The sequence below is a fragment of the Thermobia domestica genome, chromosome 5 (assembly GCF_964235325.1).
Source record: "Thermobia domestica chromosome 5, izTheDome1.hap1.1, whole genome shotgun sequence".
Lineage (NCBI taxonomy): Eukaryota > Metazoa > Arthropoda > Insecta > Zygentoma > Lepismatidae > Thermobia > Thermobia domestica.
Window position 1 is genome coordinate 276116664 of NC_137458.1, and position 16450 is coordinate 276133113.

At 34.0% G+C, this 16450-nt stretch overlaps 1 protein-coding gene across 1 annotated transcript in view; it reads right to left on the reverse strand.

The window, feature by feature from the left end:
- Nucleotides 1-15313, reverse strand: part of LOC145685543 (uncharacterized) — a 67966-nt gene extending 52653 nt beyond the window's left edge. Inside the window, exon 1 of the mRNA XM_081757942.1 lies at nt 15308-15313. Within this exon, the coding sequence (XP_081614068.1) occupies nt 15308-15313 (6 nt within the window). The remainder of the gene's footprint in view (nt 1-15307) is intronic.
- Nucleotides 15314-16450: the final 1137 nt, after the last annotated feature.

The window sequence follows — 16450 nt, forward strand, 5'->3', positions numbered from 1 at the left end:
AGAAGGGCATATCTAAGGCTGTTTCATCATTTTCTGGATTTTTATCCTTCTATTCTCACTGAAATGAGATCCTAAAGTGTGCGGAATCATAAATGATTTCCATGAATTGATTCTCCCCACACGAACAACAGACTCACTAACGACCGACCTAATCATTTGAAATAATTTTGTAATATCATCATCACTTACTTCAATCTGGATTGAATCCTAGGGGGAGTAACAGTGTCAAACTTTAGGCGAAACTTGACTGTCACATGGTTGCCTAGTTCGGAAAAAACTCTCCTTATTCAAATTAGGAGGTTACGTGACCCAGTGTTTTAAAAATTACTCTATAAGGAAGGAAAAAGGCAATTCTTTTACTTTTCTACGTACATTGAATGCGAGGTTGCCTGAAACCGCTTGAACAATTTAAAATGATTTTGCAGCATAAAGCTAGGTTTATCTGATGTTATTCTCCCACATTAAAAGGTAGGGGATGAGAGATTTGATATGTATTTTAAAAGAAAGTGTGTCTAAAGAACCTAGCAGGTAACAAAGATTAAACTAGGTTTATAAATTCATTGTAAAGGAGTGGAGAGATATTCCAATATTTTCAAAATTTTGGTTTTAAAGACATTGGGATATTTTCTATATTTCTTTCATCACACTTAGAGCAAGGCTATCTGCTGTTTCTGGTGGTATAACCGAAAAACGGTTAACTTGTTAGAAACAATTTTAGAATAGGTTAATGTCTGCTTCAAATTGGGACTATGTCACGACCAGTGGATACTTAGGATCTTGATTCGGGGAGCCTATTCACAACAAGTGAATAAGCTCTTATTTTTGTTTTTCACCCTTTAAAACCCAAACACACAAGAGCGTCATTGGGAAATCAGGGGGGCAATTTGCTACGTAAATTTGGGAATTAAATATATTTAAATCTATTTTCTACTAATATAATAAGAAAAATCGTAAAACTCACATGTCGGTGGAGGATCATAACACCCAGAAAAATCTGACATGATGCTACTGCAAGCACACGTTGAATATTTCTAATCTCATTTCAACTTAGCTGATTTCATTTTATAGAAAAATGGAAAAACTCAGTTTTATCTATGTATGTTTTTACTGAAAGGAAGTGTTGAGACTAGTTGAAACTGAAATATAATAATCTTGTGACTGTGATATGATACATACTAAAATTTAACAGTGAATTTAACATTTTATTCTATTCATAGAACAAAGAGGAAACATCTTCTTGGCCTATCTAATTTCCCGGCTACTTATTCCCTCCCTCTTGACTTTCCTAAATTTAAACATTCACCTTTTCTTATAACTACACTAGGTAAATATTCCTTTGCTATAATAACTAAAGATACGTTATGTTGATCTCCGTGCAAGTTGGTGTGAACACCAGTTTCGCTTATGATCTCTTCTTACTTTTGGTGTTACTTACGACAGCCGACTTGAACTGCAACTAACAAGGTTGCAAGTATGGTGGTAGAAACGAAGGAAAATAACAACTAAGGGAAAAAACAGAAGAATAGAATGGACAAAACAAGTAGAAAAGAACACAATACTTACATTGAACGAAATTTGACAAATACAGCATTATTTCTGAACAAAGACCATAGGAAAATGGAAAGTCTATGAAAATCTTAGAAATGGTAAGAAAGATTACTGTTGTACATGGAATGCGAAAAACTAACAAATTTATTTCAGGAGATGGTGGTTCAGCCCGGTAGTCCTCCTAAATGCGCCACTGAGTATGACATTTTTAATTAAAAATGAAATTCTACCGAAAACCAAGAGTGCAATACTATGCTAAAATACAGTATTTTGTAGATTTCAACTACTGCTATCTTTAATTAAATCCTGGGCAATGGAAAGTTGTTTAATTTTTTCTCGTTCAAATAATAGGAATTTAATCTAATTATTTAACTATGTGTTAGTTAAAATATACCTAATGCATAGAATGAATTTTGATTTGAATGACTTAAGATGCTACAATTGAAAAGAACGGAACAATTTTAATTAGCTGTTGACAAAAAGCGGGAAAAAATGAACTACTTTACACACCGTTAGGTTTTTCAGTTAATGCTTGGTTGATTCAGTCATGAAACATATTTTATACTGTATATATATATATATATATATATATATATATATATATATATATATATATATATATATATATATATATATATATGTGTGTGTGTGTGTGTGTGTGTGTGTGTGTGGCTGTGGCTGTATATATATATATATATATATATATATATATATATATATATATATATATATATATATATTGGTCTAGGAATTAATTCGTGCGGATGGACAAGAGATGGCGCAACGAACGGAGCGTCCCATAGTTCCGTGTATCCACACATGTGTTGCAAACCCCTGTCATCGCGTATCGTTCGTAGTATAGGGCAGTGGATTAAAGAGTCAACAACACCAGTTTGTAGTTAAGTGAACATGGCGCAATTTGTGCCTGATAAAGTGTTTTTGCGGGGTGTCCTGCTGCATTACTTTAACATGCAGAAAAGTGCGACTGAAAGTCATCGTATTTTGGTGGAAGTGTATGGTGACCATCCTGTAGCTGAGCGAACGTGTCAGAAGTGGTTTGCACGGTTTAGAAGTGGTGATTTCGGCTTGGCAGACCAAGAGCGAGCTGGACAGCCAAAAAAATTTCAAGACGAAGAATTGACAGCATTGCTCGAGCAGGATTCGTGTCAAACGCAGGAACAACTTGCAGCAGCATTAGGCGTTGATCAAACAACAGTCTCCAAACGTTGAAAGCCATGGGAATGATTCAAAAGATGTCACATTGGGTTCCACATGAATTGAAAGACAGAGACGTTGAAAGACGAAAAACCATTTGCGAATTGCAGCTTCAACGACAGAGCAGAAAGGGGTTTCTGCATCGAATTATTACGGGTGATGAGAAGTGGATCCATTACGAGAACCCTAAACGAAAAAAGGCGTGGGTGAAACCTGGTGAACCAGGTCCATCACAACCAAAACGAGATATTCACTGTGCAAAGATTATGCTGTGCATATGGTGGGATATGAAAGGTGTGGTGTGCTATGAGCTGCTGCAACCGGGTGAAACTATGAATGGAGAACGTTATCGACGACAATTAATGCGTTTGAAGCAAGCTCTGGCCAGAACACGACCAGAATGGGAGAACAGACATGATAAACTTATTGTTCAACATGATAACGCTCGCCCACATGTCGCAAAATCGGTCAAAACCTATTTAGAAAACGTCGGATGGGAAGTTTTACCCCACCCGCCGTATTCACCAGACGTTGCTCCTTCGGACTACTACTTGTTCGATTGCATGAACAACGATTTGATTGGACAGCGGTTTACTTCTTCAGAAGATATCGAAACATGGGTCTCTGACTGGATCGCTTCCAAGGATGAGGACTTCTTTCGCCACGGAATCCGTACATTGCCTGACAGATGGGCGAAAGTGGTGGCTAGCGATGGACAATATTTTTCTTAAGGTATTTATGTATTTTGTGTTTGTACTACAGCTTCAATGTGTGCGTACCAACCGCACGAATTAATTCCTAGACCAAATATATATTCATAAACATGCGTATATGTGTATTTTATGATAACAATTTCAGTATTTGATTATTTACGAAAAAAAAAGTTATATAATGGTAACATTAAACAATTTTAAGATACTTAAGGTAAATGCTTTCATTTCTGTTGTTCTGGAGAGATCGTCTCAAACTGTATTCAATACAAATAACTCTGGAAGTTTTATTAAGTACTGAACGGAAAGAAAGCTTTTATAAGCATTCTTTACAAGGAAATTGCTTATTCCTTTAGGATTATTTTCATTTAAGTCAAACGTTGCTAACGTTTAAAATATTTGCAGCACTCCATAATGCAATTATAGTCTTGTAGACAAAGTTTCTAATCACGTGATGTCATTTAAAATAATTAAAAAGAAAGTAATTTAAATAACTAATTAAAGGAAATATCTTGAACAATAACATTATCCTATTTGCTACATTACAAAAGAAACTATTTCAGTACAAAAAATATTCTATATATTTTGTAATTTCCTTAGATTATAGTATATAAAGAGAGCAACACAGTTGCCTTCTACAGTGCAGTTAGAGCAACACAAGCTATATTCAACGAAAATTAAACATTATTAAAATGGTAATGTATTGTATCTGTAATGTAATGTAATGGTAATGTATTGTAATTATTTTGCTCCGATTTTACTTCACTTTTGATAAGTTTTGAAGATTTCTTTTCATTTTTGATAAGCTTCGGTAATTTTTGTTATTAATGTTTTTCATTCTTTTGATTTCGGCAATATGCTGGGGAAGTTGCACTGAAATAAATACATTTTCTATCATTTTTCAAATTTCATTAAATATTTATATTTTATATTTTTTCTGAGGTATAAACTTGTAATATTTATCAACGGTGAGTATCTTGGCAGAGAGAGGTAGCGTGTCTAGGAAGTTCTCCGTCTCTAATATGTCCCTGCTCTTTACATTCTGATATTTCATTTAAAAAATTGTTAATGCAAATCAATAACTACACAGTTTACGTTGAGATATAATATCTATATCTTTCAGCAAGACGCAGAAACACATCATGATGCATAGTAAGATTCGGGAAATAAGTACATTTTACGCTGATTAATTTGCTGTTTTGGAAGTAAGCATTACATTGGTTGACCTTACATGCTATTTTATTTGGTTGCGGCAAGTGACCTGCCAATAAAGGCAGAATACCTATGATGATGATCGTCATTTAAAAGGAAACTTAAATATTTTAACTGAAGAGGCTGTCTTATTTTTCCGTTATCGCAGAATTATTATCCATCGTTTGGTGTATTTGTTGTATTATTTAAAACGTACAGTCAAAAATTTAATCATTTTCCAATTTTACGTCATTTTTCATAAATTTTAAGTCGTTTGCTATTTTTAGGGGAATTTGTAGGTTATATATCTATATTTCTTTGGTCATGAACTTTCCCCATCTCAGTATCATATTCTAATCACTTAGATGTGAAAATAGTTTATGTAGTTTCTTAATTTATTGTGTTAACTAATTTATGTGTATTACGGTGTTTTGTTATATTTCCAATGAAGATGGTGTGTTTCGTTCCGTAATTATTTTCACATTAAAGGTGTCGGGTGAATTTATTGTTATTTCATAGATATGAAATGTTTTTTGTTTATTCCTACTTAATATTCTCTTATATTGTACTATGCTTAAACGATACTTAGATAAATCGTAATTGAACAGAGTATAGCGAAGCTTCTACCACTGGACTCAACTATCTGATGTGCGTGTGTGTGTGTGTGTGTCCCGCATTATCTCTCAAGAAAATATTCCATTTTGGTAAAACTACGGATCCATCTTTCCTGAAGGTAGAAAAATAATGTGCTTTTCGAAGTATCAATCCAATAATGATTAATGTAATATAATGGAATGAAATGCACCTTCGCAGTACACACTACGCAAAAATCATTCCTTTTCGATATGATGCTCAGCTGCTCAGGGAAGACAATGGTAAGCCTCCCATTTTCATTTCACTTCACGGCTCACATTCTGTTCGAGGCTTTTCAATTATATCCACTATTCGAGGTTAAACCATATACCATATAAGGAATGAAAAGAAGAATAAATCATGGTCAACAGGCGCATTTTATCATTATTTTTCTTATGATCATCAATGATCTTCGCTGACCGGTCAATTCATGCACACGGTCTACAATAATGTGAATATTTTTTAAGGGATAGTTGGCGTACACTTTTCTGAGGCTATGCAATTATCTTCACTATTTGACTTTAAAATCGCTAGGGCAATGATGGACTGAAATTAATCCCACATAAATCACCAGCGATTCAGGAAGTAGGTGAAAGGGTAACCTTAATAAACAAAACTTTTGTTTCATTTTGATAAAGTATGGTCTTCATTTTCGTTGATGCACTCCCTTACTTATTGGGGATAAGTAAGAGAGAAAGAATGGCACCCACAGTGGATGAAATAAATGCTCCCCTGGAATTTCGTAAATACGTGTCAACTTGTGTAAATAATAAAACAATAATATAATGAAACACACTTTAATTCGCTCCTACAATCTAAATATTGACTAGTTAATTATAATATAATAACTAATAACTTTTTTGAAATTTATTTCTTTCTCCAAATTCTCATTTTGAATAAAACATTAACTAAATCATTTCACCTAAGTACCGACATAATTTTAATATTTAAAATTGCTATGCTGATGATCCCTATGAATACTTGTTAAGATCCTAGTATAATTTAATAATTAAAGCTGTATTAATTTACATTAGAATACATGACATGCATGTAACAGGCATTTTTAACAGGGTTCGAATATTTCGAAAGAGTAATTAGCAGTTCAATTACTCTATTCCGACGTTAATTTTATGTTATCATTTTATGTTATCATAAAATTGCAGTATTGTATACATGAACTGTTGAACACGAATTATTATTTCTTCCTTCTCTGTCTAGTTTTAGTAATAAAATGTGCAGTAATAATATAGATTTAACTAAAATTATTTTGTATCCACAGATGTCTTCTACTCTCATTTTGTGCCTTGCCTTGTTCTTCGGAACTTCTTACGGTATGTATTAATTTAATTACGTGTTAGTTGTACAGTGTACTATTGACATAAGTTCAGTATTTGTTCGGTATTTTGTAATACATTAGATGTTCTTACGATATTTACAACTCGTACAATTATTATCAAATAAGGATAGTTCATACTCTAGTTCATTAAGGTGATCTCTTGTCTTTGACTAATGTGATTAGTGTGCTACCTTTGTGAGCAGGGCCAGCTTTATCACTAAGGCCGCGTCAAAGGTGTAATGTACTTTCGTACGCATGTTGGGCGAAATTTTAAAAACAATACAAAAACTACAACAGTTGAAGAATTATAACAAAATAATTAAAATAATAAACACATTTTATTATTTCGGAAATTGTCTTATATTATTTCGGAAGACTCATAGTTCTTGTTTAATTTTCTTATATGATTTTTGTGTGAATAAAAAATGGTAATATTGAAAAATGTTGTCAAGGGGATCAAAATAGTTATTTTCTATTTTATAGAAAAAATAGAATTTTATTTTCTATTTTATAGAACAATTCAAAAATTTCAAATTAGAAAATAACAAACAAATTTTAAAATGTGACTTAGGAATACATTCTCATTCTGGAGTTTTAATTATAATCAATACTAAATAAGAACAAAATTAAATATCGCATATAATTGTAGCAAAGCTTTGTCTAGACATGCTTTGAAAGATACGTCTATGGTTTACTTTACAATTTTATGGTGTCAGTACACTCAAAGCGGGCCGGGAAAAAACAACAAAGATTCACATGTTAGGGAAAGATCTAGAATAAATGAATTTAATAATAAACTTTGAAATGAGAGTATTCAACCCCCCAAACCTTCTTAAATAAATTTAACATTAAAAGCACTTTGTTTTAAATATTGTTTAATTCGTTGATATTATTTTCATATTTGTGTTTTTCAGCCGTTCTCCTCAGCAGTGGAGTTAGTAGCCAGAATAATAACCGTATCTCACTCGCTACAATTCCCGTAGTCGGTGCTTATGGTGGCTATGGACTTGGTGGCTACGGACTTGGTGCAGGATACGGTCTTGCGGGTTACGGACTCGGTGTCGGATATGGTCTAGGTGGATACGGTCTTGGAGCTTATGGACGCGGCGGATACGGAGCCTGGGGATATGATGCACAAGGTCTCCGTGGAATTGGTTATCTTGGTTTAGAATTTCAGAAACATGTAACGTTATTCGTTTTGTGAATAAAATAAAAAGTGAACGCATCTTAAAAATTTGTTTTTTATTTCTTGTCTTTTCCTGAAAATTAAAATATAAACTTGAAAGTAATGTTAACTATTTAGAATGAATATTAAATTATTTGTTTATGTGATTTTGTAAATTGAGAAAAGTGCTATCAGAACACATATTAGTAAAATAAAGGGTACAGAATTACAGTGCAATCATGAAAATATGAATGCCTTGTACTGTGTGGGGTGTAGGCAAATAAGTGCAAGAAACGTTCATGCGGAGCATATGGCAGTTTTCTATATTGTCAGTTCCTTGGAGGCTTAAATGCACTGCGAGCCCTCCGTCCATAGTTCTGTGCTAGATAATATTACAATGTAATATATCGAAGTGTCAACTAAAGGAATGTAGGCCTGGTGATAAGGCCAATGTAAATAAGTTATAGTTCCTCATAAGATAAATGTTTTCTCCGTAAAACCAAATTTGGTCATTAAAAGGAAAAGTGAAATGAAATAAGGAACAATATAGAGAAGCAAACTAAAATATAATCAAATTATTAAGGAAAACTCAACTTCATATCAAATTTGAGATTGTAGTAAATGGTCACTGATATGTTAATTGCGTTCAAATTTAATTCAAAATAGAAACATCAGTTTTGGTTTGTTAAGTATAAGTCATTAGAAAATCAAATTCGATGTAATTTAACGCAGTATCTGTGTGCTCGCCTGGATATTTTGCTTAACCTTAGCTATCACTCTACATGTGAACCTAACGAAATTTGTGTTTATAAGAGTATCTTTAATTCTATCTTCCTCGCGTATACTTTGAATGCAGTGTATACTTTATATTCTTAATATATTTACTGCATAAAGTTCTTCATTAACCCACGAGACATCTTCCGTAAAGGCAAGCTGTAGAAACCATGACTTCGTTTCTCTCTGCCAGTAAGTGACCTAGAATTATGATCGCATTTTTCACTCTTATTTTCATAATATTAGTACAAATATATATTTATATATCCTTTCTTGTTTCTTACTTTTCCTACTTCATACAAAGTACTTAGGTACGGTTTTGTCATTAATATCTCATTTTTATAGCATGTACAGAGAGACTTTTCCCTTCTCAGAGGTCAAGATCCATATGTAACATTATTCAAGATAAGAGTACATCAGTCTTCCTTGTTCATTCTGGTCATTGTAATGGTTTAAACATTCAATTTTGTTTTTAGAAAATTAAGATTGAGTACCGTGCAAAAGTTGTAAAAGGTTATATTATGTTTCCTCACCAAAATAGAGCCGGATAAAAAGATATTTAACCGAGCCCCGGGGGCCCGAACGAACGCTAATTTTGAAAAAAGAAGTAATGACCAATGAAAATATTATTAAAATATATTTTTAGAAAGTTAAGTTTCAGTACTGTGCAAAAGTTATATAATATTATGTTATGTTAATTCACCAAAATATAGCCGGATAAAAAATACTTAACCGGGCCCCGGAGGCCCCAAATAACGTTAATTTTGAAAAAAAATTCGAGTAGTGAAAATATTGAAACAATCTTTCTAAAAAGTTAAGTTTGCGTACCATGCAAAAGTTGCATAATATTATGTTGTTTCTCCACCAAAATAGAGCCGGATAAAAATATATTTAACCGGACCCCAGGGGCCCGAAAGAACGGTAATTTTGAAAAACAAAAGTAGCAACCAATGCAAATATTATTAAAATATACTTTAGAAAGTTAAGTTTCAGTACCGTGCAAAAGTTGTGTAGTGTTATGTTTCTTCACAAAAACAGAGCCGGAATAAATATTATTTAACCGGGCCCCGGGGACCCTAAATAACGTTTATTTAAAAAAAGATAGTTGTAAATACTGAAAATATTATTGAAATATATATTGTTTTAGCAAGTTAAGTTTGAGTACCGTGCAAAATTTATAATGTCATGTTTTTTCGCGAAAACAGAGCCGGATAAAAAGATAGTTAACCGGGTCCCGGGAACCCGAAAGAACGTTAATGCTGAAAAAATATGGTTGTGAATAGTGAAAATACTATTGAAATATTTGTTTTCAGAAAATTAAGTTTGAGTACTGTGCAAAAGTTGTATAATGCTATGTTTCTTCCCCAAAACAGAGGCAGATAAAAATATTTCACCAGGACCTGCGAGTCCGAAAAGTGTTATTTTGTTTTTGTTTTTTAAATATATACCATTATTTTAGTATGTATAGAAAATTCGTTAAGATTCCTAATACTTTAACTTGACCCCAGGATTTTAAATGTTCTGATCTGATATTGCAGTTCTTTGTCTGATTGGTATTTAGTAGATATAATAGTACGGACACAAATACATAAGGTAAGATTGAAAAATTGACCAACAAACACCAAACCAGCCCAGAACTCACCACGTGGAGATGGCTACACAGCGAGTTCCTCCCACCCACCTTCCTCTTACTTAAAGCTCCTTAGTTGAATCTTGGAACAAAATATTGAGATTTATGTTCGAAGCTTGGTACATACTTTCGTGCTTCCAGTTTTGCGCGAATATAACCGTCTCGTGCAACACTACCGTATAATTCTGAAGAAGATTCTGTTACTACTTTTACACACCTCTCCTAACCCTGTGTGTGGAAGGGGAATGTGACAAACTGTGAAACCACCTCTTTTCCACAATCATTTCGGTTAGTTCTTCTGTTGATACGTTATCCAAAATTGGAGATTTCGTTACTATTACTTCTGACCAATCGGTCAAATCGATATAATCCGCATATTCTTCAGTGCTTTGCCTACTGCAATTGTCAATTAGAACTATAATTTGGTATTTTCGGCCATCAAAATAGACCCTTAAAATTAGTAGCTTTACACTGTAGACGGTTTCTTTTTTTCTCTTTCTCTTTCTTTCTTTTTTTGGTAGTTTCCTACGGATTTTGTTTTTGTCTACTAGCTTGTCTTGGTTAGTTTTGTTCAGTAAATTAATATCTTTTAAAACAGCGGATACAATTTTAGCAGCCGACCTATTCGAGACACCTGTTAAATCTTTTGCGGTACTCATTTGTTTAGGGCTCACTATTGTTTATTTAGGTTTACTTTAGATTTTATTCTATAAACGATAGCTCCATGCAAACTCTTCATCGTCTGAATTCGGGGTGGAAGCACTTAATGTATGTTCCAAGTGCGGGATTGAGGCTAACGATTGTAACCCTCTTTTATTTGGTACCGCAGCATCATAATCGATCTGTGTCATGCTTTCTTTTGAGCCTATGGGTTTCTTCTCTATCTACATTGCAATTCGTCATTTGTCTCTGATTTCTGTGATCTATATGAGCTCCCACGGCGGTATTTAATTTGATTTATCACATTTACAGGTGAATCTATCGCACCATTTACAAGAGAAAATATCAAATAACTTGTGAGCACCGTTCTTAAATTTCTTTAATTTGGCTTTTAATGGAGGTATCTTGTTTCTTAATGGGGTTAATGATCGTTTTGCATTTTGACTTGTAATTCAAAATCATGTCCTTAATTCGAAGGCAAGACAATACAGGAAGAGAAGATTGCAGCCATATCGTTTCTAGTTTATTTGAATTCAGCAATGTAAGCGCCGCCTTCGGAAAGCCAGTGTTGTGCATTTTGCATCCAGATGCGAAAATGATATTCTCTTAAAGTTTGAGAGTTCTGAGCTAGGCTCAACACGAAGGTTTTTCGTGTGTTAATATGGTAGTTATGAAAGTTAGTTAAGCTCTTAATAGTTATTTGCGTATATTGCAACCATGTATTTCATCTTTTATGTATTAATAGTATTGTCCGGTAAAATGTTCTTATTACCTAAAATCATTTTATTTGAACAAAAAATTAGGCACTTTAAGGCCACGGGGGCCCGGTTAAATATTGTTTTCAAATCAACATATTTGACTTGGCTTCATTTCGTACCAATGCACAACTTTTGATAACTACTCAATCCTGAATATCTGAAAAAAAAATTTCTGCCCACCCTAATAAACACCCCTCTAAACTGCGAATATAGGACAATATGACACATTTTAGCCGACCATAATTTGCAATGCACAATGAGAATTTACTTGAAACTCCTGGAGAGAATAAAGGAATCAAAAATAGGACATACGTGTTTTATAGCAGCCAACGTGGGAAATGAAAGCAGTAAAAAAAACTCTAAATCGCGAACATAGTGCAATACTACACATTTTAGCAAGGCCATAACTAGTAACGTACAATGGGAATTTTCTTTAAACTCCTGCAATGAATGAAGGAATATAAAGTATGACATAGGTGTTTTTTTTATACCGGCCAACTGGGAGATAAAGGCGATAAAAACCTCTTTAAAGTGCGAACACAGGGCAATATGACACATTTTAGGAAGACCATAACGAGCAACGCACTCTTTGGATCCGCTAGGTGCTTTTAAATTTCGCAGAGAAAGATACGATAAGTAGAAAACATTCTAATAGCAGTCGATACGTCTGAGAAATGGCAGATCAATTACAAATATTGTGTCATTATCTGCATACAATGGTAGAAGTGCTATGAATTTCTGTTGCTATGGAGAGACTTAAGAAAGCAATAGATGTGTTCCTTGTTAATATTGGCCAAGATGTGAAAGAAGATTGGGATTTTTTACTACAGTTTCAATTGTTCTTTGTACATGTTTTAGAAAGCAGTATCTTGTGTTTAGGGCATGGTCACATCACACGATCCTACTAATTAAATTATAAATTCGAAAAGTTTATAACACAATTGGACTGAATTTAATTCGTTTTATCTTTGATATGCGTGTTACAAGTTGGTTGTTATCGCGTATTAATAAAAACAATCACGCCAGAGTAAAGTGTCTATCAGAACAATATAATCAAGTACAAGTCTCCTGATAAGTTATCAGTGAGCAATGGTCAATGTGTTAATCGTATATCTTGTGTCCTACATATCATTGATGATGATTACTGAACGGTATATATATATATATATATATATATATATATATATATATATATATATATATATATATATATATATATGCACAATAAGACATACTTATCATTATATTTATTGGGCCGTAATAAGTCAAAACTATGTAGTCCGGTCAACATACGTAAAAGAGACACTTTACCTTGAACAAATTCCAATAAAAATGAAACATGCGCCTAAATGATGCTAAGCACATTCTAAGCAAACCTGAAAAAGTCCTAAAGAATATTCGATCTGGAAGATCGCTAAATCCAATATGGCCGCCGTTGGTGGTCATTTACGACAGACACAATAACAAACGGAGTAATTATGTGAGTTTGTAAGAACATTACAGGTTCAGCAATCCTGATAGAAGTTTTTCACCATAACTCCCCTGATATAAGGTAACTCTGTTATTACCAGAGTTACAACAAAATGTAAGAGAGTTAACCGTCTCCGAATATGATTCTTTTAATCTAAAGTGAAGGAATTTTTAAAATCGGATTAGCAGTTTGTACTGTGCACCCTTTATGTTCTCTATGTTAAATGAAAATGGAATGTTGCAAATTACCAGAAGGTGGATAAATTTTGTAGCAATGTGACGAATAGGGACATGTTTGAAATGGGGGCCATCGACACGATAGCGTAAAATACAGTAACTTCATTCAATTATGTTATGGGTCCTAGTAAATGTCAACGTTGCATTTTCATTTAACATTGGGCATATAAAGAGTGAATAGACCAAACGGCTAGTCCGATTTAAAAGATTCCTTCACTTTAGATTGAAAACATATTTAGAGACGACTTTCCCTCTTACATTTTGTTGTAACCCTGATATCAACAGTGTTATCCTATGCCAGAGGACCTTTAAGACACCCTGTACTTTATTCACACATAGTAGGCCTTTTATACTTTTTGTAAGTGTAAATGTAACTCCGTTTGTGGTTATTACTTTCAAATGTCTGAATAGTTGAATACTGAACTGTAACTGATGATTTTAATTTTATTCATCTCAGAAGGAATGCAAAGGTATTCAGAAAGCGATTGAAATATGTGCCGCTGCACTGACAAACAAACCTGGAAAAAAGTACATCAAGAATACCGAAGGAAGTATGTGAATTTCAGTCTATTCAAGAAGGATATGCAATCTAGAATACAGTCCGATGAAGAGACATCTGCAAGCATTGTGCGTTCAAATTCGCCAGCATTGTATTTTGCTCTTAACTGTTTGTTTTGTGATGATCCTGATAAATATGACGGTAAGTGGAGGGATCACTGTCTAATTCCACTAAAACCTAATACGTTTCAAGAAACAATAGAACACAATAATTATTTGGGTCATGACTGTAAAACGTTGTATTGAATATGCCAGAGATTTGTTTGCGAAAGACCCAATGTATCACACTACTTGCAGTGTAAATTTTAGAACAGGAACGGGGATTTCAGTAAAGATGAGGAAGCATATGTCATTAGGTGAATAGGAACCGAAGAAAATGGCAGGCGCATGAGAGGATGCTTTCTTGCGAATAGTTGAGTATTTGGGGATGAAAGATGATAGCAGGTTACCATATGTGTTTTATTAAAGGTTATGGAACACAAGCTGGCTATTCAGAAGTGCAAACGTACTGTGTCAGATACACGAAAGCTAAACTATTGGAATTATTCTCGGAAGGAATTACTATAGCTGAAATAAATAGTGAAGTATAGTTGTTACAGTACTTTCGAAGAGACATCTGCTAGAATCCTTCAAGACTTTTATCAGAACATCCGAAAAGATACTGCACCTCAGAATATGAAACACAATACCACTGACGGTATAGGATGTCCAATAGAAAGCGGGAACCAAAAATGTGGTGCATCTGCAAACCCAAACCAACATGCAGTGGAGCTTGCATCAGTTTTGGTCGAGATAACTGGATTATACACTGACTCAAGGAAGCTGTTTCGGTTTCAGTGTGTGCAACTGTAGCGATCTCTTTTATAAATACTGTTAACACACAGGAAAAGTGAAATAGCACTTTCAAGATTGTACTCGTCAGTGGAAGGGTAGTACTACTTTGATGTTTCCACGGACTTTGTTGCACACTTTTATTAGCTTTGCTGCAGTTTGTACTAATCTCAACTGCTCCTCTACAGCACTTTCTCATGTTCTCCTCATAAAATCTTGAAAGATTCTAGATGTCTCTTCGAAAGTACTGTAACAACTCTACCATTTATTTAAGTTATAGGGATTTCTTCCCTGCTATCATCGTTCATCCACAAATAGTAAACTATACGCAAGAAAGCATCCTCTCATGGACCTCCATTTTCTTCCGTGACATTCACCTGATGACATCCGCTTCCTCATCTTTACTGAAATCCCCGCTCCTGTTCGAAGATTTACACTGCAAGTAGTGTGGTACACTGCGTCTTTGGCAAACAAATCTCTGGTATATTCAATACAACGTTTCACAGTCATGACCCAAATCATCATTGTGTTCTATTGTTTCTTGAAACGTATTAGGTTTTAGTGGAATTAGACAGTGATCCTTCCACTTACCGTCATATCGATCTTGCTCACTACAAAACAAACAGTTAAAGAGCAAAATACAATGCTGGCGAATTTGAAAGCACAATACTTGCAGATGTCTCTTCATTGGACTGTATTCTAGATTGCATATCCTTCTTGATTTGACTAAAATTCACACACTTCCTTCGGTATTCTTGATGTACTTTTTTCAGGTTTGTCTGCCAGTACCGCTGCACATAATTCACTCGCTTTCTGAATTCCTTGGCATCCCTTCTGAGATAAATAAAATTGAAATCAGTTACAGTTCAGTATTCAACTATTCAGATATTTGAAAACAATAACTGCAAACGGAGTTACATTTACACTTACAAAAAGCATAAAAGGCCTATTATGTGTGAATAAAGTACAGGGTGTCTCAAAGGTCCCCTGACATAGTGTAACACTGTTGTTATCAGGGTTACAACAAAACGTAAGAGGGAAAGTCGTTTCCAAATATGTTTTCAATCTAAAGTGAAGGAATCTTTAAAATCGGACTAGCCGTTTGGTCTATACACTCTTTATATGCCCAATGTTAAATAAAATGCAACATTGATATTTACTAGGACCCACAACATAAGTGAATAAAGTTACTGTATTTTACGCTAACATGGCGATGGTCAGCCCTTATTTCAAACATGCTCCCATTCATCATACTCACAACATTTATCCACTTCCTGGTAAATGGAACGTTGCATTTTCATATAACATTGCATTCATAAAGAGTGTACAGCACTAACCGCTAGGTTCGATTTTAAAATAAATCCTACACATTAGATTGAAAACATCATATTTGGACATGGTTTACCCTCTTACATTTTGTTGTATCTCTGATAATAACAGTTACCTTATATCTGGGGACTTTTGAGACACCCTTTATAAAGAGGTATGTTCAGTTCCTTACTCGAAAGGACACATAATGGTAAACCACTTTTATTAGGGAAGTTGAGCTTGTATTTTTTACAGTAACATAATTAAACCGTTTGTTATGTCTGTCGTAAATTATCACCAACGACGGTCATATTGGATTTAACGACATTCCAGATTGAATATTCACGAGGACATTTTCAGGTTTGCTTATAAGGGACATCGCCCAATTGTCCGGCTCCGATTTCAATGAAATTTTTCTAGCTGATA